This window comes from Mustela lutreola, chromosome 1 (assembly GCF_030435805.1).
Source record: "Mustela lutreola isolate mMusLut2 chromosome 1, mMusLut2.pri, whole genome shotgun sequence".
NCBI classification, from domain to species: Eukaryota; Metazoa; Chordata; class Mammalia; order Carnivora; family Mustelidae; genus Mustela; species Mustela lutreola.
This window is the reverse complement of record NC_081290.1, coordinates 212,322,256-212,342,026: the sequence shown is the minus strand read 5'-3', so window position 1 is coordinate 212,342,026 and position 19,771 is coordinate 212,322,256. Positions and strand designations below refer to the sequence as shown.

Here is a 19,771-nt window from a genome sequence, read left to right as displayed (position 1 = left end):
AGAGAGCTTCTGTCCCCAGCAGACCAACATCGTGGCCCATGGAGAAAAGGAACCAGGTGGTCCCCTCATTGCTGGGACAAAAGTCCTTAAAAGAGAGAAAGTGCTGACCCCTTGGGGGCTGGGCACAGGGGAATGCAGCTGGGGAGGACATTTGGGTAGGACTTTGAAAGATGAGTTTGTTGGACATTCTGGGGGACAAACGTCAGAGGTAGTGGAGGATTTTGCATAGGGGAGAGAGGTATGAAGCGGCGCATTCGGGTGGCTGGCAGCGGCTAGCTGGGGGAAAACGCATAGCGCTGAGGCATCAGAAGCAGGCTGGTGGAAGGCATCCAGTCAAGTTGAGAGATTGTATTTGTTCCTGTGGCCAGCAGAGAGCCAATGACCGGGAACTTTCTAAGCTGGAGAGGAATATACAGCAGGTCAGAAAAAGAGCCATCTCGTGGCCTCAGGAGGGTCTGGAGGGGAGACTGTGGAAGTCCAGGGGGCCATGCGGAAGGCTCTTGGTGTCCTGGTGGGATTACATGTGGGAGCTAGTAAAAGGGTGAAATGAGTCGGGTGTGGTCATCAGTGAGTTTTCTAGGTAAAGGAGAGGAAGGAGTTCAGGGCTCTCCCTAGGACATAATATTGGCCACAACCTCCTTCCCTTCTTTCTGCCAGTCACAGCTGTCGGTGTAACCTAGCTTCTGATGAGCTTAGAGTCCCACAGCCGAGCTCGGGTCCATGTGTTCCTCAGCGAGGAAAACTCTGCCGCTGGTTTAGACTCCATAATACACTGGCCAAAGACTCCTGGCTCCCGAGAGCGCCTGGGGCTTGTGTGTCAGCAGCCAATGCAGTGGGCAAAGCCCCCTGCACAGCTGCTGACGGGTGTGCTCGAAGTGGGAATCAGGGAAATGCAAGGCAGGGCTCCACGGAATTATCACTGGATAGAACATAGTGGTTGTGGTTGGAATACTTGAAAACACTTGAAAGCATCTGTTCGGGCCAGCTCAGCTCTTTCTCATGGCAGGCACACACATTTTGCTCTGGGTGTGTGTACTTGATGAAGGAAGGAGGTGTTAGTGAGATTGCCCAGAAAATTAAGGAACCTACCTGGCCTCCCGCCATCTCGGCTTAGTTGCGAGCTTGTAGGAAGGATGAGTCTGTCTCTGGACTTCTGAGCCATCTAGCCTATGCTGTGCACCCTGGTATTTAAAGGCCCACCTTTGAGTTTTTCTCGGTTAATGAGAACTTGACCTTCCCATCTACAAGGTAGGCTTCTCTGGTGCCTGCTACCTCGCTGGCATCTGAGGGGTACTCACGAGACTTTGGCCAACAAAAAGAGCACATCTCAATCTTTAGAGCAAAAGGGAATATTCTTTTCCCAGTTAATGTGCCAACCCACATCCTAGAGTCAGATGACTTATCCTTGGATCTCCTCTTTTGAGAGCTGTGAAACCAGACTCAACTCCATTACCCTTGTTGTTATAAGGGATCTCCCGCCACCACAGAAGTGAAATCATACTTAGCATTGTTGGAAGCTTAGAGATGAAGAGAAGAGGAAGGGAAATGAACACATTTAAGAATTCACTGTCTTCTCTTTCTTACAAAGAGCTCAAGATAATTTTTACATCTTACTACCACAGGAGTCCTGTGAGGTAGAAGAGAGAAGAGAGGGGGAACATTCTCAAAGAGGAAGATGAGGCACAGGGCAGTTGAGAGACCAGCCCAAGGTCATTAGCAGATTAGGACATCCATCATTAGTGAAAACATGAAGGACAGGAGATTGAGTCTGTATTGTTCACTGTGGTAATGCTAGCAGTAGGCACGTGGTGAGTAGATACTTGTGGACAAGCTGAGTGGGCAGCAGAAGCTGGCCTGCCTGCCCTCTCAACTTGTTTCTCTGACCAGCATCCTTATCCATTAGACCATGCTCTTTTTGTGTTATTGAATCCTGAAACTTGTGCTTTTATTTGAGTAACTCTTAATGACCTGACTCAGGGGCCCTGTGGAGGGATGCCTTGATCTCATTTGAGGCCGAGAGGATTTTGCAGAAATCAGCCAGCTGACATGACATCACATGGGGGTGACACAGAAGATGACGGGCACAGATGGCAGCCTAGCCAGGCCATGGGGTCTTTTTCTTGGAAACTTCCTAACTTCCTAACAGCAGGGGAGCTTCTCATCTCAATGGACTGGTTCATTTGTCCCCCTGCCTGAGGTCAGCGCTTGGCCAGATGGAGTCAGTGGGTTTCTGTACAGGTTGATGAGGACAGTTACGTGCTTTCTGCTCTATTCTTGCTTAAGTGTTTGGTACTAGACCAGACTCTAGAATAGCTGTAATTAATGCTTTAAAAAATGGAACAGAAACCTACAGGCTAGAGAAAGCCCCTGGGCCCATTTGCTCTGGTCTGTCTGGTAGGATCAGAGTCTGTGAGTACAGCTCATGTGCTGAGCTGTTGTTCCAGTTAATGGATGTGGTTCTGGGTAAAGCATTCAGGTACCCCACACTTTGCACCCAGCTCTGTGTTTACAATTTGTGGTCGCTGGAAAACTTGAGGGCAATGTCCGTTTCAGGACATGGAGTAATGGGGGGAAATCATTCTCTTCTAAAGGCAGAACCTCAAAACATGCACGTCATGCTATTTAGAGGAGATAATAGACCTGTGTTCAAAGGGAAGAAATCCAGAACATCCATATCCTTACTCGTGAGCAGTGCAAATAACACAACTGCTTTATTTCCTATCTTCCAGACCCAGATGGAAAGAAGGGGCTGAAAATGAGCTTGACTTTCACTCACAGGTTTCTGGTAGCACTTTATTTTGGTTAGCCCTTTAAGGTTGATAAAAGCCTTTCTTAGGTAGTAGCTAATTTGCTTCTGGGGCCCTCAGTGGAACAGACAGTCCGTCCTCTGTGAGCTACCACTGAGTAGCTAAGAGGAACTGGACAATTCATTCCACCTCCCAGAAGCTGCGTTGTCTCCCCTCTAACATCAAGATAAGGTGCATGAGGATTCGGGGTGGAGGAATTTGGACGGTGATCATCCTTGGCGGTAGGATCTGGAGGGTCGACATCATCCCCGTAAGAGAGGGAGCGAGAGCATGAGGACAGAGTGGGACTGTGCTGTGGGGTCCGCGCACCCTCTGTACATGGTCTGCCCCATTCCCGCCTCAAGATGCATTATTTATCTTGCTTCTCAGAAACATGGAAATGGCCAGCCACCAGGCATGCCGGAGTATAACGCCCCAGCCCTCATGGAACTCGTGAGGGAGAAGGAGGAGCGCATCCTGGCCCTGGAGGCCGACATGACCAAATGGGAGCAGAAGTACCTGGAGGAGAGTACCATCCGGCACTTCGCCATGAACGCCGCGGCCACTGCAGCGGCTGAGAGGTAAGGTCAGCCCACGGTGCATCTGATGCAGCGGGTGGGGAGCTGCAGGGTCCCCGGGAGGGGTGCTGTGCTCTCTTGCCCACGCATGTGTGTTATGGGCCTGCGGAGATTTCGTCCTTGTTAAACATGGGCCTGACTGGACGATGGGGCCGCCTCCGACCCTCAACCTGGGTCAGGTCCCACCTTCCCCAGGGGCCCAGCAGGAACTGTTAGTAGCCTCATCGTGCAGGCGAAGAAGCGAGGCTCTGTGAGGTGTGCTGGTGGGTCCCCAGTCACACTCGCCAGGAGCTATGGGGCCACATGTTCCCTGGGGTCTGATATGACCCGAAGCCTGGTTTCTTTTGCTTTGAAACTGTTGCTGTTGTCAGTTATTCCCTCTGCTGCTTTGCTTCCTTTCTGTGGACTTCCACACAACCACTTCCTCCCCTTTGAAAATGAGTTTAGGGGTGCCTGGGGTCTCAAGTCGGTTGAGTATCTGCTTTCGGCTCCGGTCATGATCCTGGGGTCCTGGGATCGAGTCCCAGGTCAGGCTCTCTGATCAGTAGGAGTTTGCTTCTCCCTCTGCCCCTCCCCCTGCTCGTGATCTCTCTCTCACAATCTCTCTCTAATAAATAGAATCTTTTAAAAATAAAAATGAGCTCCAAATGCTTGATAATCGACAAAGGAATGCTGGTAAAGCATCCTCTTGTCTGAATGAGGGAGTGCTCTTCCCCAACTGCTGGGGACTACCTGCACATGGTCTTGTCCCTTCCCCGCGCCCCGACTTGAGGGGCCGTGCGTCCCACCGTCAGGGCTCCCGCTGCCTCCCTGCCCCCTGCATTGGCTGTGGGCCCATAGATTCCATGGGCATTTCATTCACAGTTGTTTGTGATTTATCACAGTTTAGGGTCATTTCAAGTGGGGGAGACCCTCAAATCTCAGAGGAATGTCCCCGAAACTGGGCTTACTGGAGGATGTTGTTGAGCCCTTAGGGAGGGTGGGACCCGAGCCAGGTGAGGAGTAAACACAGGATGCAGCTCCATCATGTAGTTGGTGCCATGTTTTAGGGGCCATGTTGTAGGCCTCTTGGGGTGGAGGGCATGGGGGTACTCTGTAAGGTCTCGAGGGCTTTCACCTTCATTACTCAGGCAGAGAGAAGCCCCCAGCAATTGTCCCTCCAGGGGCTCCCCCCAGGAACTTGGAGCAAGAGCAGTGCCAACCCATGTGGGCACAGGTGTGTCCTCTGGGCGCCACAACGCGCTCACACCTGGAGAGACCCTACGGACTCGTGTGGAGAATGACCCCCGGGGGTCAGTTCCTAGTGCTCGGCTGTGAATGTCTGTATGAGGGGAAACAGCCCACAGTAGCCCCTCTGAGGGAGCCCCGGGAGCAGGCACAGACCCTGGAGAGGTGTGTTGCGTGGCGGAGCCCCAGAGTGACGGCGGGAGAGCTGGAGGGAATTGGGGCCTCCAGTTCCTGCCCAGGGTGAGAAGAGTGAAGCCTAGATTTCTACAGAGCTGCGAGGTACTGCTTTTCAGCTTTCTGTTCTCTGAGGCGGTAACTCACCTCTGTCTCGAGGAGGAGCCCAGACGGTCATCCAGTTACTGAAGCCTTTGGCCTTCCTTGCCCTTTTGGGTCTAATGCCCAGCTGTCCGCGATGGCCCTGGGAGTCGCTGGCTCCGTGGGGTTGTTAGTGGAGGGAACACTGCACAGGCAGGCAGGGCCTCCCCACCCCCACCCCTTCAGGCTTCTTCCTCTGCTGCTGACTGTGGGCGTGTGATTACACATAAACCTTCCTGAGTGTCCCTGAGTTCCTTCAAAAAATCACCTGATTCCTGAAACAGAAATGGTAATTCTTGGCTGGTTAGGTCAGAGAACCATTGTAGCCCACCGGCTGAGGACAGGAGAGCCCTGGCAGCAGTGTAAATGTGTTACCTTGGAAACGGACTTGGGGTCCTTTGTGTGTCGTGGCCATCTCCACTCCCCGTGCTTTATGAGATTAAATATGTCTTTGGATCCTGGGCCCCGAGAGGACAAACGGGACTGGGATGTCAGACCAGAAGTCGGGGAATGAAAGGTCTGAGGCGTGAGACACCTGTGGTGGGCACCGGTCAGAGCCCGCGTTAAGCCACTCACCTGTGCTAGGCCCCGCCTTGCTCGTCTTCCTCCAGGCAAGGCACACTGCTCTGTTACCCACAAAGGATGGGAGTCCTGTGGGATTTCCCCAGCCCTGCAGCTCTCCTGTACCCAGTGTGGAGTCTCAGATGCACAGGTAGATCAAGGCCCTTCCACCAATGCGCCTGGCCCCCCCTTCTTTGTTTCCGCATGTGTAAATTGGGCATCTAATAATTCTGTGGGAACTCCCTTCCCCTTCCTGACCACTCCTTCCCCCCATCTGGGGGAAATCCATGAGATGAGGTCAGGGGGTCAGTCTGATCTCCAATTTTAATTTTCAAAGAAAACCTCTGTAATTTTGCACTGCCTTTTTTTTTTTTTTTTTTTTTTTTTGATAGAGAGGGAGAAAGGGGAAATGAAGAATTTTTGAGAAAGGTCAAAATTCTCAGCTCTTGTCTAGATGCTCCTTGGCCATGTATGAACTGGTAAAAATGGCCAGCCATTCGGTTTGTAACTTTATACACACTGTTGCATGCTTCGTGTTTATAAGCAGTGATTTTTAAAGGAATGATTTTTGTCTACCGAACGCTTCCACCATCTTGGTGCCTTTTGGCACCGTTGATCGGAATTTTGAGGGGTTGGGCCTTTTTTATGGTTTTGAACCTTTTTACAGATCCCAATGCAGTGTAGTTAATGTTTTTGAGAGCAGCGTGTGTGATTTTACCTCCTGAGGTGTTTTGATCTAATTCTTCCTGCTATCCTTACGTGGCAGCATAAATATGAATTTTTTTTTAAAGATTTTATTTATTTATTTATTTGATAGAGATCACAAGTAGGTAGAGAGACAGGAGGAAGCAGGCTCCCTGCTGAGCAGAGAGCCTGATGTGGGGCTCAATCCCAAGACCCTGAGATCATGACCTGAGCCGAAGGCAGAGGCTTAACCCTCTGAGCCACGCAGGCGCCCCCCAAATATGAATTTTTTAATTGGTGTCTGGCCTTGCGTGATTTTTCCAAAAGTTAATTGGTTGACAGTGTTTTCTTCAGCCACTGATTTCTGTGGTGGTGATTTTTGGGCACTGTAGGGTAAATTCATGACCTGCAGAATTGGCCTCAGAATTCTGCCTACACAACAATACAGCAAAAACCTCCACCACCTCTTCCAAAGCGTTCTTTTGGCTGTCTGTGTGTTTAAAGCATTTGCTTCTTTTCTATGTTAGTTGGCCTTGTGCTTTATTTTCAGCTGCATTTCACACAAATATACTTGCATGCACCCACTTTGTTGGTTTATTTTATCTTTGTGCCTTTTGCTGAGGCCTTCTTCATAAAGACACGGGAAGTGGGGCTCCTGCCTTCAGCTCAGGTCATGGTCCCAGGGTCCTGCAGTCACACCCCGCATCAGGCTCCCTGCTTAGTGGAGTGTCAGCGTCTCCCTCTGCCCCTCCCCCTGCTCGTGCTCTCTCTCTCTCTCTCTCTCTCTCTCTCAAATGAATAAATAAATTTAAAAAGACACAGGAAGCTCTAGCAGTGCAGCGTGATGGTTCAGGGCATGGACCGAAATATCTGGACTTGAATCTGCCCCACCTTCACTAACTGGGTGTTCTCACAAAGTCACCTCGCCTATTTATTCATCAGTACAATGAGGATAAGGCCAACTACCCAGGTTGCTGTGAGGGCTGTGTGAGAGGCCATGTGTAGCGTGTCTTACTTACCCTGTCTCTGGTGTAAAGGAAAAGCTCATTTGTTGATAGCTGTCATTAGAGTGATAAAAGAAGGAGTTCTCTTTGCTATTCTTGAGTGTTCTAGAAAAACGCTATTAAGATTTTAAATATGATTGCAGCATTGGAATATGAAGTTCAAGAGATGTGAGATCTTTGGCTAGACCATTTATCAATTTGGCGTTCACTGGTCCGAGACACTAGGGCACCTTAGAATTGGAGATACACCTAGATCACTTAGATGGCACCATTCTCTTCTTTTTACCAGTCATCATTAACTAGGAGTGATTAAATTATCAAAAGCAGCAGAGGAGTAGTTAGCTTCAACCAGGCACCTGCTTCCAGCCACCCTGCACCATGTCTGCCACTCCCTCCACTTCAGCTCCTTGACTGGACTTTCCAGGGACAGCTGTGTGTCTCCATCTCTCTGCCCCGCCACTTGGCATGGCTGTCACACAGGGGCTCATGAAGCTGGCCGCGAGCTAGCCTGCAGGCTCAAGGGAAGATTTTGCCTGAGCCTCGCTGTCCGAGAGGCCCAGTGTGTGTTTCCAAGTATTTGCCGAGTCTCCGTTTCACTGTAAAATACTGGAATTGCTGCTAGGTGGGTGAGAAATCGAAATAGAACGTTGACTCTGATTGAGAAAGGATAAGTATGGAGGACAGGCATGAAGACACAAGTACAATGACAACAGCTTCCCTCTGTCATAGGGGGTACAGTAGGGGTCCCACAGGAGAGCAGGGAGTTTTGATCTTTGGATTTCATTTTGTTTCCCCAGACGCTGTCTTCATTCTGTCAAGTCTAGGGGGAGAGCTGGCCAGGATTTCAGAGAGGGAGAGGGGTTGAAGAGATACTGTCTTGTGGGTGCCCTCAGATACCTCCCCAGGAGGATACGCGTCATTGTCTGTGTGTCCTGTGTTCCCAGGGACACCACGATCATCAACCACTCGAGGAATGGCAGCTACGGCGAGAGCTCGCTCGAGGCCCACATCTGGCAGGACGAGGAGGAGGTGGCACAGGCCACCAGGAGGTGTCAGGACATGGAGTACACGTAAGGGACCGCCATGTGCTCATGGCCACGCTCCTCAAGTACCACACAGGGCCCACCAGTCCCTCCCTGCTCTGAACAGCTGATGGGCTCAGCCACATACCCCCAAGTCTGGAAGGGAACCCACGTGCTTTCTGATTCTCATTTTGGGCCATGAGGGGGATGAAAACCTCTTTTCTCAGGAAACCTGTCTGTCTTGTATTTCTCTGTTCTCGGAAAACGGGGGCATTGACCTTTGTGGAAAGCCAACCCTGTGTAAGGCTTCAGAGTGGTTGAGTTTCCTGACTGCCCCTCCGGCCCCCATCCCCAGGGACCCAAGATCCTCTGAGTTGGTCCATGAGTGCACCGTAATTCAGGAGGTCCCTGCCGGGAGGCCGCAGCCATTCTGCGCATATGTCCTTGGGGTCCCAGGAGAGGCCAGAGAAGGTGTGCCCTTCTGATCTGCTACGGAAGTTTTGTTTTGTATAATTTGCAGATTGTAAATGTTTGAGGACTCACGCTGCGCATAACTCTTCCTCTGAATTATAATTCAAGTCCCTGGGGCAGCCCAAGAAAAATGGTTCAGGTTTTTCTCGCCAAATAGCTTCTGTTTATGGCCGTTTGGTTTTGTCTTGTTACATAGCATTAAGAATCTCCATGCCAAAATCATAGAGAAGGATGCCATGATTAAGGTCCTTCAGCAGCGGTCCCGTAAAGACGCCGGGAAGACAGACTCCTCCAGCCTGCGTCCCGCCCGCTCCGTCCCGTCCATTGCTGCGGCCACGGGGACCCACTCCCGCCAGACGTCGCTTACCAGCAGCCAGCTGGCCGAGGAGAAGAAGGAGGAGAAGCCCTGGAAGGGGAGCATAGGTGAGCCCCACACCTCCTTCAGGCCAGGATCGGAAAAGCAAGAGCTACACAGATGTGGAGAGGCGAGCCCACCTGGTCGGAAACCCTGACTGCGAAGAGTGTTTGTTTTTGAACCCGGGTCTGTGGGAGACCCTCCATGACCGTGGAAAGGGTTCTGACCCTTTGGCGGTCCCCAGCTCTGCCATTCATGAGATGCCGAAATGTCAGAGTATCTCCGCGTCTATTGACCCATCTGTGGATGGCGAGGATAATTGGTCACCCTTTAGTTGTGGAAATTAGACGAGATATATGGAAGCAAAGCTAGACTACAAGAGTAGCTACCGGCCCTGGGTTGATTAACGTCACAGTCATTGTCATTATTGCTGAAAGTCGAAGTAACCCTCACGGCAGAAAATGGGAAAATCCCAGAGAGGTCAGGCTCTGGACTTGGCTGCACTTTTGCATCTGTGTCTGGAAAAGCAAGGTCCTGCTTTCTGCCAGGTGGCTGAGCTGAGGGCAAAACGAGAGAATGGGGAGAAAGTGCTTTGGAAGCCATGCTGTCAAGCATAAGGGGTGGTGGGTGGTCGTTTTTGTTGGGTGGTGGTTGCAGAGGTGAGCTCTGCCGATGGGGTCTTCCTCAACCTCAATGGGTTTGCTGGGCACGGGCAGCCCTGCTGAGGGGGCTGCCGGAGCCTGGAGCGGAAGCAGGCAGCGTGCCCGGACACCCGTCTTGCTCTCTCTTCCCTTGAGCTCCAGCGGCTCCCAGGCTCTGGCCCTTCTTTGATGCCTTTCCCTGGGTCAGAGTGTGTTTTGTTTATCTGTGGAGCTGAGAGCCGTCTTCCTCCGCACAGAACCCCAGAGGAGCCTGGCCGCTTTGTGCCAAAGGGAATAAGGGCTTGCAGAGTGGACCAGCCAGTGTTGGGGGATCAAAGGCGCGGCCAGAGTCTCTGGTTGCCGACCCTTCACAGGTCCCTTCAGCAGCCCCTGCCCACCACAGGAATGCATTTCAAAGAGGACATGTGCAGATGGCAGCTGGGGTCATCAGAGACCCTCCCAAGGGCCCGTAGCTCCATCCCCTGGTTAGAGAGCCCGGGGAGTAGTGCTCAGGCCAGTCTGGTACAGGAGTGGGAAGTGTGCTGGGCCATGATGGGTCACTCCCTGCTGCAGGCGGTGTGCGACATCCAGCCAGGCAGGCGAGCCACCGCTGTCTGGGGCTCTCCTCGCTAGCATTTGGCATGTCTGAAGCAGGCCCGGGAGACCGAGGACCCGTCCACAGGAAGGGTTGCTGTGTTCTCTGCTCTCGTGTTCTCCTCATGATTGTGACTGTCCACGCGTCACAAAAAACCAAAGGGCTGAGCAGAGGGACACATTCACAGTTCCCAAATTGTCTCCACTGCCTCTTGCTTCCTGGGCTCCGGAAGGAGGGAGGGGTGACCGTGTGTATGTCCTGGATGGCCTGGGGCTCCCCGGCAGGCTGACTGGCTGGTGACCTCATTCCATCAGAGCATCCTTGTGAGGCCTTGGAGGTTCAACAGGCAGGGTGCAGGGATCCAGGAGCACTGGCTGGACTTGGTATCAGGCACAGACACATCTGAATCCCGTTTCTGTGGCTTCTTAGCTGTGAGAGGTTCATTTCTCTGCATTCTCATTACCTTTGCCATAAAACAAAAGATAAGGACAGGACCTGTGTCAGAGGAGCATTGTAAAGTAGAAAGTGAGCTGGTGTGTGAGGAGCAGGTCGCCGAAGACCCTTGTTCCTCGCAGTGCAGTGCAAGGACCCCCAGATCACCTGGGAGCTCCTTAAAGAAGCGGAGTCCCAGGCCCCACCCACGGAGTCACACGGCACTTGAACAGTGTGTCCAAGAAATGGATACACAGTTACATGTGACGGCCCTGCTTGTGAATGGGCACCTTGAAATCACCCTGGCCAGGATCCTCTCTGGATGGCTGGCTCGTTAAGTGAACAGATACTCGATTGTGCTTACTACCACCTTTTCTGGGGGCTAGTGTTCTGGGATGCTGGCGCTTTCCGGGCAGGCATGCCCTGTGTCACTGTTCAGAAATACAAATGTTGTTTTCCTGGCCAGCACATCCCCTTTCCACCCCAGTGCCTGCCTAGGGCAGCAGGGAGGAGGAGCAGGGCTCAGTGACCCTGTCCAGAAGGCCAGCTGGCTCCCTGCTTCCTGGGGGCGTGGCTCGCCGCTGCAAGGGATCTGCTTTGGGGAATAAAGAGCACGACTTGGTGTTGCCCTGACTGCGAAGAGTATTTGTTTTTGAACCCGGGTCTGTGGGAGACCCTCCATGACCGAGAGTGGGGCAGTCTTCTGGGCTGCTCTCAAGGCCCCTGGGCTCCATGTCTCAGATCCGGGAAGCCTTCCGTGTTTCTTCCGCACACACCTGCTGCTCAAGGCTAGCCCTCCCTGGGCTGTCGGATAGCCTCGTCTCCAGAAAGCCCGGCAGGAATGCCCCCTCCCCTCGGCACGGGCTGTGAGGCCTCTTCTACTACCCTGGGCATGATTTTATCCTAGTGTTCATCATAATTCATCATTACCAGCTTACTTAAGAACTACTCTTCCAAAACAAACAAACAAACAAACAAAAAACCCAGGGAGTTTTAGAGATGGGGCTCTAGGTCTTTCTTTCCTTTCTTTCTTTTTTTTTTTTTTTTTTTTTTAAGTCCCTCCGTGTTTGTCCTCTTATCAGGCTAATGATAAGTGCTTATAAAGGACATGATAAATGAGTCAATGAATGAGGCTGTCCTCAGGCGAGAAGGAAATGAAATTTTTGTTTGTTTGTGTTTCTTTCGAGATTGGCATTAACACAGCTATCCTTGTGTCCTCAGGGTTGCTGCTAGGGAAGGACCACCATGAACACGCCTCCCCCGCCCTGGCCAGCAGTGCCCACGCAAAGACGGGCAGCAAGGACAGCAGTACCCAGACCGACAAGAGCACTGAGCTCTTCTGGCCCAGCATGGCCTCCCTGCCCACCCGTGGCCGGCTGAGCGTGACCCCTTCCAACAGCCCCATCCTGAAACACCCGGGGGCCAAAGGGACTGCGGAGAAACCGGGTATGGCTTCTTCCCTCCCTTTACTCTGAGAAAATCCAGAGAACTCTGACCAGAGAGGGAGCCTTTGGTTGGGACTGAGGGGGTAAGGGGGGGAAGGGTGCCAGGAATGCCAATCAGCTCTCACTTCATGGGGTTCTTTTTTTTTTTTTTTAAATGACTATTTATTTGTCAGAGAGAGAGAGCATAAGCAGGGGAGCAGCAGCCAAAGGGAGAGGGAGAAGCAGGCTCCCAGGAGCCTGGTGCGGGACTCAGTCCCAGGACGGACCTGAGCTGAAGGCAGCTGCTTAATGGACTGAGCCACCCAGGCATCCCCATGGGGGTTCTTCATAATTATGCTTACCCTGATGCACTTTATTCTTACGGGAACAAAATATGTATAGACACTTCGGTTTGCCTTTTAAACGAAGGTACCCTTTTAATGGATGCTTTGTAGTCAACGCTTCCCCAGGGGTGTGAGAATTGACCCACTGCGGGGTGTTTGGGAATGAGAAGCCCCCCAGCTTGTGTGGGAACTAGTGCCAGGCACCAGGCACTTCAGAGTTACTGGGTATGCAGATATTGCCTTCGAGGGGTTCGCCCTTCAGGGATCCAGGTTTAGGGGCGCCCTCCCGACTGAGGGGGAAGGCAGACTTGACTGCAGGGCAGGTAGACTTCTGGCACAACCCTCACACCAGCAAGAATGAGGTGCTTTAAAATATTTAGGAGAAGACAGCCTGAGCGCGGTGGGCTTGCCGTGAGTCCAGAGCATCCGGGGAAAGACCAGCTGTGCCTTTGGGTTAATCTGAGTTGTGGTTAGCCCTCCCGAGTTCTTTGGAGGAGGTGGGGCTCTCAGGGGCATAAATTAACCATTTCCTCCAAGGGGCTACTTGAGTTTCAGCCGTGAAAGTAGACACGAAAACACAGCATTGTCATTTTATGAACATTTAATTCTTTTTTTTTCTTTTAAGATTTTATTTATGGGGCACCTGGGTGGCTCAGTCAGTTAAGCATCTCCCTTCGGCTCAGGTCTTGATCCCAGGGTCCAGGGATTAGGCCCCCCATTGGGCTCCCTGCTCAGTGGGGAGCCTGCTTCTCCATCTTCCTCCAGCCCTCCCCCACATGTGCTCTCTCTCTCTCTCTCTTTCTCTGTCAAATAAATAAAATCCTAAAAAATATTTTTAAAATACAGATTATATTTATTGTATCAGAGAGTGAGCTAGTGCATGCACAAGCAGGGGGAGCAGCAGAGGGAGAGGAAGAAGCAGACTTTCCGCTGAGCAGAAAGTCTGATGTGGGACTTGATCCCAGGACCCTGGGATTGTGACCTGAGCTGAAGGCAGATTCTAAACCAACTGAACAGCCCGGGTGTCCCTTGAACGTTTAATTCTTGAGACACACTTTTCCAAGGCAAGGAACACGTGGAAAGGACGTGGCTTGTAGGTGCAGGATTGGATGGTTTTGCAGAGAAGGAGATTGGCTGCGAGGGGCTCTTCACACACTTACCTTCCCCATCACCACCTGGTTCTGTTATTCCTGTCTGAATCCCAGGGCCCATCATTTCGCTCTTCTCCATGGTGGGGTGCGGCCTCCTCTGCTGAGGCTGGTGGTGAGCGCTGGGGTTGGAAGTGGTTCCCTGGGAGAGAGAGCTGGTTGGCCCCATGCTCTTCTGTGGGACGGGCTGCTGATGTCCCCTTCTGTTTGGCAGAGAACCCTCTGGGCCACGGGAAGTCCCCTGACCACAAAGGCCGCGTCAGCAGCTTGCTCCACAAGCCCGAGTTCCCTGACGGGGAGATGATGGAGGTTCTCATCTAACGTCGGTGTCCTGCTCCTTCTTGGAGGGGCTCTTGACAAACGAGGAGGGCGGCCGAGAGGCAGAAGAAAGATTGAGAAAGTCGTGGATGGAAAATCAGGAAGGATGTGAACTGATGAAGATCTTAAATTAGTAAGAACGCTTTTTATAAACGTTTAAAAAGAAAATCAGGAGACCTACATGACTGAAGACGAGCATGCTATGGATTCGCGTCACTTATGGTGGAGGAGAAGACGCATGTAGGCTTGGAAACCGAGACGTCGCAGGAAGTGGGATTCTCACTGTGTAGAAAATGTATCTCTTGGGGAGGGTCTGTGTACACCTGCCCTCTGGCTATAAACACATAAACCTGAACGTGGATCTTCCGTGAAATACCCCCCCCTTCTCCTTGCCTCTTAGCATGTTTATTTTGGGGATCATTATTTTTTTTTAAAGAAGAACCTCCTAGAAATCTCCGAGAGCCTCTCTCGGCATCCTGTCATGTCACCTGTGCCATCGGGGTTTCCTGTGAATGTGTGTGGGGTTGGCAGCGAGAAGCCGTGTCCGCGTGATGGACACTTAGAAGGAGGTTCTCACCCAACTCCCTGCTTGGTTTGGATTTTGAGGAGACGGTGGGGCTTCTTAGATTTTCCGGATTCAGCAGGAAAAACCCGAAGCAGGAAGGGAGCGTTCTGATCTTGGTGCTCAAATTCCCTAACTGCTCTCAGTTTCATCTCTTCCTCTGCTTCATTCTTTCATTTTATTCTTCTTTGCTTTCACTTCCTTTCCTTGTTACTACAACACGGCGGGATTCCTCAGGTCTGGGATTTGTTAGAGCAGAATCGGATTTCTGCTTTGTAGTGACCAGTGGGACAGAGCCGTGTGCTGGAGGCCTGGCCGCCTCCTCCCCCTTGGAGTCACGGGGCTCAGTGCGACGGGGAATGAGGTGAGTGCCGGTGAGGCAGAAGATGCCACGGTCACTGTGACATCCTGCGTTCAGATCGTGGCCCTGGCTCTTCTGTCTCACATCTTGCACAGAGCTCTGTCCTTTTGCCCCGTTGCTCTGTTGGGCTAATGGGACTTTCAGGACTGCCCTCCAGGAAATGAATGACACTTGGGACAGCTTGCATGATTGCCTACAGTCCAAGCCTGTTCACCTCACTCCCCACCCCCTCGCACTCCTCTGTGTGCCGTGGACAACCGCGTAGATCTCCATGTTAGCATGTCAGTGTTTCTGTGCCACGAACTGGCTTTGTGACCTAATGGGCCAGTATATATATAGTCACAGGTTGCGAGGATTCGGTGTGGGGCAAGCTGACTAAAGTAGGACAGAGCATCATGTCAAAGAGCCAGGAGTGAAGGGGGTCAGGGGCCCCTGACGCCTCAGACACTGGCTTTCTTTACGAATCTGAAGGGTGCTAGATCAGGGGAGAGGAGACGCTAGCCAGGCTGGCAGACATTCTTGGGGATACTTTCCTCTCTCCAGGTCAGCTGGACCCTTCTCATCCCAAGCCCTTTCCTAAAGGAAAAAAAGACCTGGGTTGAGACTTTCTCAAGTCCCACCTATGTGGAGCCCTGGACACAACACTCCTCCGGGAATTTTGCTTGGGAGGCTTATTTTAGAGTTGGTCTTGGGGGTGTCAGGAGGGGGAGCTGTAGCCTCCCCAGAGGGAAGTGGTGGAGGGAGGGCTGCAGCGTAAACCAGAGCGGGGAGGAAGACGGCCGTGGCCGTGGCCAGAGCAGGTGTGGCATTACAGTGAGCAGGACTGCCTCTTCCCAAGCCCAGCTCTGTGGGGGTACTGAGCTCTGTATGGTCTCGGCCTCCTCTGCTCCCATCAGGCCCGGGAAGCTGCAGTGGTTCTGGCGGCCAGGCTGCCTGCCTTGTGCTGGGGCTGTGTGAGTGTGGACGGTTGTGGGGATGGGGAGGGAGACCCCAGTCTCTGCTTCCCATCATTTTTTACAGGTGGTGAGGTTTAGGCGATGGGGACGCTTTCTCTTAAGGATGTTTTGACTCCTTAATTAATATCATGAATGGACCAGGAACGAATGCAAGTGTCTAGAGGCAGGAGGGCAAGTCTCCTCGGCCAGGCCCCACGGCCCACACCCGGGCCACCTCAAACATAGGCGGTCTCTCCTAGAAGTGGGTAAAAGTGGGAGCCACAGCCTGGTGTTCCCTAAGCCTTGTCTCTCTGCTGCGGCACACCCTTTGCCTCCAGGCCTGGGGGCTGGCCTTGGTCGCTTCTTCAGCTTTGCTGTGATCCTCAGAACTCTTTTTTTCTTCTGACTTGCTAAGTCTCTCCCGTAAGAAAAGGGATCTCTAGCTTTCAGATGTGTTCTTTTCTGGGAGATTTCCTGCCACGCCAGCCCCCTCCCCCAGCCCCCGATGCTTTTCATGTTCGAAGCTTTCTGGAAGCCTCGTTTGCCCATAGGAGCAAGGGATCACAAACACTGAGCACCTGCTCTGCGTTCTGGGCCCTTTACAATCCTTTATCTCATTTGATTTGCCGAAAAAGAGCTACCAGTTGGTGCTGGCTGTAGGCAAGCAGGGTGGTGAGCATCTTTTCTTGAGTCCTCGAGCCGCCTGGAGAGTAAGGGCTGCTTTAACCTTATTTCACAGACGAGGAAACAGGGGCTCAGGGAGGTTCAGTCCCTCCCCAAAGGCTCACAGCAGTGGCATCTGAACCAAGGGCCTGAGAAGAGGGGAGCTGTGCCCCCATCACAGGCTGGACTGCCACCGACACGGGTCACAGCCATCTTTCATGCCATGTCTCAGCCGGGTTTGGCCCCAGCTGTGATGTGCAGAGCGCACACGCACGCACGTGCACGCACACGCACCCAGCTGCCACACCTCTCGGGAACCTAGGAGGAGGACTTGAGCCCAGAACTCCTAGAACTGCCCATAAACACGAGGTACAGATGGAAGTCTCCGTGTTCCATCATACGCAGGGCCGCAAAATCCACTGAAAAAAAACCCCTGTGCACTGCCCAGAGGCCTGGATGGCAGGATTCTGTGGTGTCTACGGACCCCTCGAGTCCCATCTTGGTGTGAAGGGTAAAGGCTTTGCTTCATGTGAAGACCTGCCGGGGGCACTTGGCTTCCTCCCGGAACGGGTCTCCTGGCAGTTTCCGCGTGTTGACCGGGGTATCATATGGAAGGGATCCGCTGGATTCCGGAAGATCGTCGCAAAGCAGGTGCAGAACCTTGTCTTAGCTGTTTCTTCTCTTGGCTTCTCTGCGGCCTGCCAGAGGCCAGTGGCCAGTGCCCGTGTGCTCTCGGGCCCCTTCTAGGCAGGCCTGCAGGACAGGGCTGCCTCATCCCTCACAGGGCATTGGCTGGAGCGCACAGAGCGGTGGGGCCCTTCTCTCTTCCATCCTGTGGGGCCAGCTCTTAGGAGCACATCCTGGGTTTGACGGCACAGGGCTGGGGTCCGATAACCAGATAACGGCTCCTTATGAATTCTGATCTTGGAACAGAGACCGCAAGGGTCTGTCGCTCAGGGGAGAGGCTGTCACGATGGCTGCTGCAGACGAGCTGGCCATCACTCCCCTTCTCCCCCCTCCCGGGTCGTCCTCAGCCCCCGGTGTTCTTCTGATGCCACAGGCTGATGAGAAGACAAACTGGGTCCCCAGCAGCCTCGAGAGTCGCAGAGACGTCTGGGGAGGCCACGTTCCCAGGAGGCCATGAAGAATGGATCGGGGTTTTAAAAGGTTTCGAGGCAGGGAACTCCACCCATTTTCCAAAACCAAAGTCCTGCTGCAGTCTGCCCTGGAGTTCGGGGAGTGTGCTGTGAGCTGCGGTAAACTTGCCCTCCTGAACAAAGGGTCCCGTGGCCATGCTGAGTGGGAGCCCGTGGGTATCCTTAACCGGTAAGGCCGTCCTGTAGCCAGAGGGCATCCAGCCCGATGCTGGCTTCGCCCGAGGCAGCCCTGGCAGATGCTTTATAAATGTGGCTTTTCTTCTCTTCTTTCTGCTAATTAATCGATGTGTTTAAAATGTCTTCCTCCAATGAGAGGACTGTTTAATCAGCTTGCCGCTGAGGTCTGGCTCCACGGGGAGATGGGTGGAGTCATTAAGAAGCTTCCAGAAGCTGACAGTTGGGAACATGTAAAAGGTCAGCATTTCAGTAAATGGATTTCTTCTGGAACGAAGAAGCAAGTTTTTCTCTCCTCTTTTTAAGTAGGATATCCTTTTCTTGTTTAGTAATGTAATGATTTATAAAGACATGTGTGTATGTCCGTGCATACGTATGAGGCATGACTGCAAGGTTGTGTGTCGGGTTTCCTTGCTTGATATCCGGAATATCCATGTATTTCATCTCACCCCTTAAACGGTGACCCTTTGGGAGACTCTGTGCTGATGGCTGTCCCCAGGAGAAACAGTTTGCCCATGCCTCTGTGAGAATGGCCTCTAGGGCCTGGCCTGGCCTTGATTATCCTTATCAATGAGAAATCTTCCTCCTTTGAGGATGGATCTAAGTTTGGAAATCATCCCAGTTGAACAAATAACAGTGGGTGATGAAGGTCATACCATTTTTACCTTTCAAAAAAGAAAAATCCCAAAAACATTCTTTGGAATCAGTCTTTGGACTCGTAGAGCCTCTCAAAGTGACCCCTTCCAAGGAGGACAATAGGCATCAGTACGTGTAACTTCTAGTGGGTTCGCTTTTGAAAATCTCTTCTCTTGCCATGCCTTGTATGTGTTCGCGCCTCTGCATACACGCGGGTGGGGGCCGTAGTCCTTAGTGGAGCGCTCCGGCAGGAGCTCCGTAAAGCCTTGTAATATTTAAGCGCATGTTCTTATCGTGTACTGCGGTGACCGAGGTGTAGCGTTGTCATAAAAGTGCTTCTTCACAGAATTAAAATACTCTTCTCAATACCGTGAGGTACATTCACTGCATTTTCTCCTATCAGCTCTCAAAGCGCCGATGCTCGGTGGTGTGTGTACGTGTGACTTTGCCTCGGAATCTGGTCGCGTAGAGACACCTGCAAGGATTTATTACAAAACAGAACATAAGCAAGTTTGTCTGCGGTGGTGTTCTTGGAATGGAGGTGTTTTCCCCCTGCTGTGGGCGGGGCCGTGGTGGCACCTCCCCCACGGGGCGCGTATGGGATCGCTGCGAGCGCCTGGGAACCCAGGGCAGGCGCAGGCAGGGACCTCAGCCACCTCTCGGACAGCCCTCGGGCGCCCGTGCTCCCTGCCCGCACTGTGTCGTCGCCGTGATTGGGGGCAGCGTGCTGTGTTCCCGCTCGTGGACTCTGGCATGACCTTTCGGCATCTTCGTCCCACGGAAGGGTGTCTGCAGAGCTGCACGGCCACGTGGGTCTCTGTGCCGAGTTGGGGGGGGGGTGATGTCCAAGAACGCAGAGTGCCCCCCACGGCCAATGTGGTTTCTGTTGGTCAGCCAAAGATTTTCCTATTCTTTGCTGCTTAAACCTGTGCCTTAATATTGTATATAATAAAGGGATAAAATGGCTCTTCTCTCATGCTTGCTCCTTTCTTTCCCCCAAAACGTACATGCTTGTTGAGTTTAATGTCCTCTCGTGGCTTGGAAGCAGCCTCGCTCGCTGTTCTGCTTCTAGAGGCATCCAGTGTCCCCCACCCCCTCCCCAGGCCTCCTGCTTCCACCAACACCCGGTCTTGATTCTCAGAAGGAAATGAGTCATCCAGACCCCTGGAGCTTGCCGCCCGCCCACTCCCAGCTCCTGCAGACTGATGAGGAAAGGGTAGATGCAGGGAGGCTGGACCCCGGAGAGGGTGCTACTTCGATTGCATCAGAGCGTCCTCTGCTTCGGTTCCGGCTTCAGGAACCTGCCAGGGGCCACTGTGCTTCAGGGGAATCAACCCAGAGCTGAGACTCGGCTGGAGTCAGATGTGTCTCTGAGCCC

General features: G+C 52.6%; 1 protein-coding gene across 1 annotated transcript in view; it reads left to right on the top strand.

Moving 5' to 3' along the window:
- AMOTL1 (angiomotin like 1) overlaps nucleotides 1-19,364 on the top strand; it is a 151,885-nt gene extending 132,521 nt beyond the window's left edge. The window contains exons 12-16 of the mRNA XM_059186206.1: nucleotides 3,177-3,367; nucleotides 8,100-8,225; nucleotides 8,845-9,071; nucleotides 11,893-12,117; nucleotides 13,802-19,364. Coding sequence (XP_059042189.1) covers nucleotides 3,177-3,367; nucleotides 8,100-8,225; nucleotides 8,845-9,071; nucleotides 11,893-12,117; nucleotides 13,802-13,908 — 876 coding nt within the window. The 3' untranslated portion in view covers nucleotides 13,909-19,364. The remainder of the gene's footprint in view (nucleotides 1-3,176; nucleotides 3,368-8,099; nucleotides 8,226-8,844; nucleotides 9,072-11,892; nucleotides 12,118-13,801) is intronic.
- The last annotated feature ends 407 nt before the right edge of the window (nucleotides 19,365-19,771 follow it).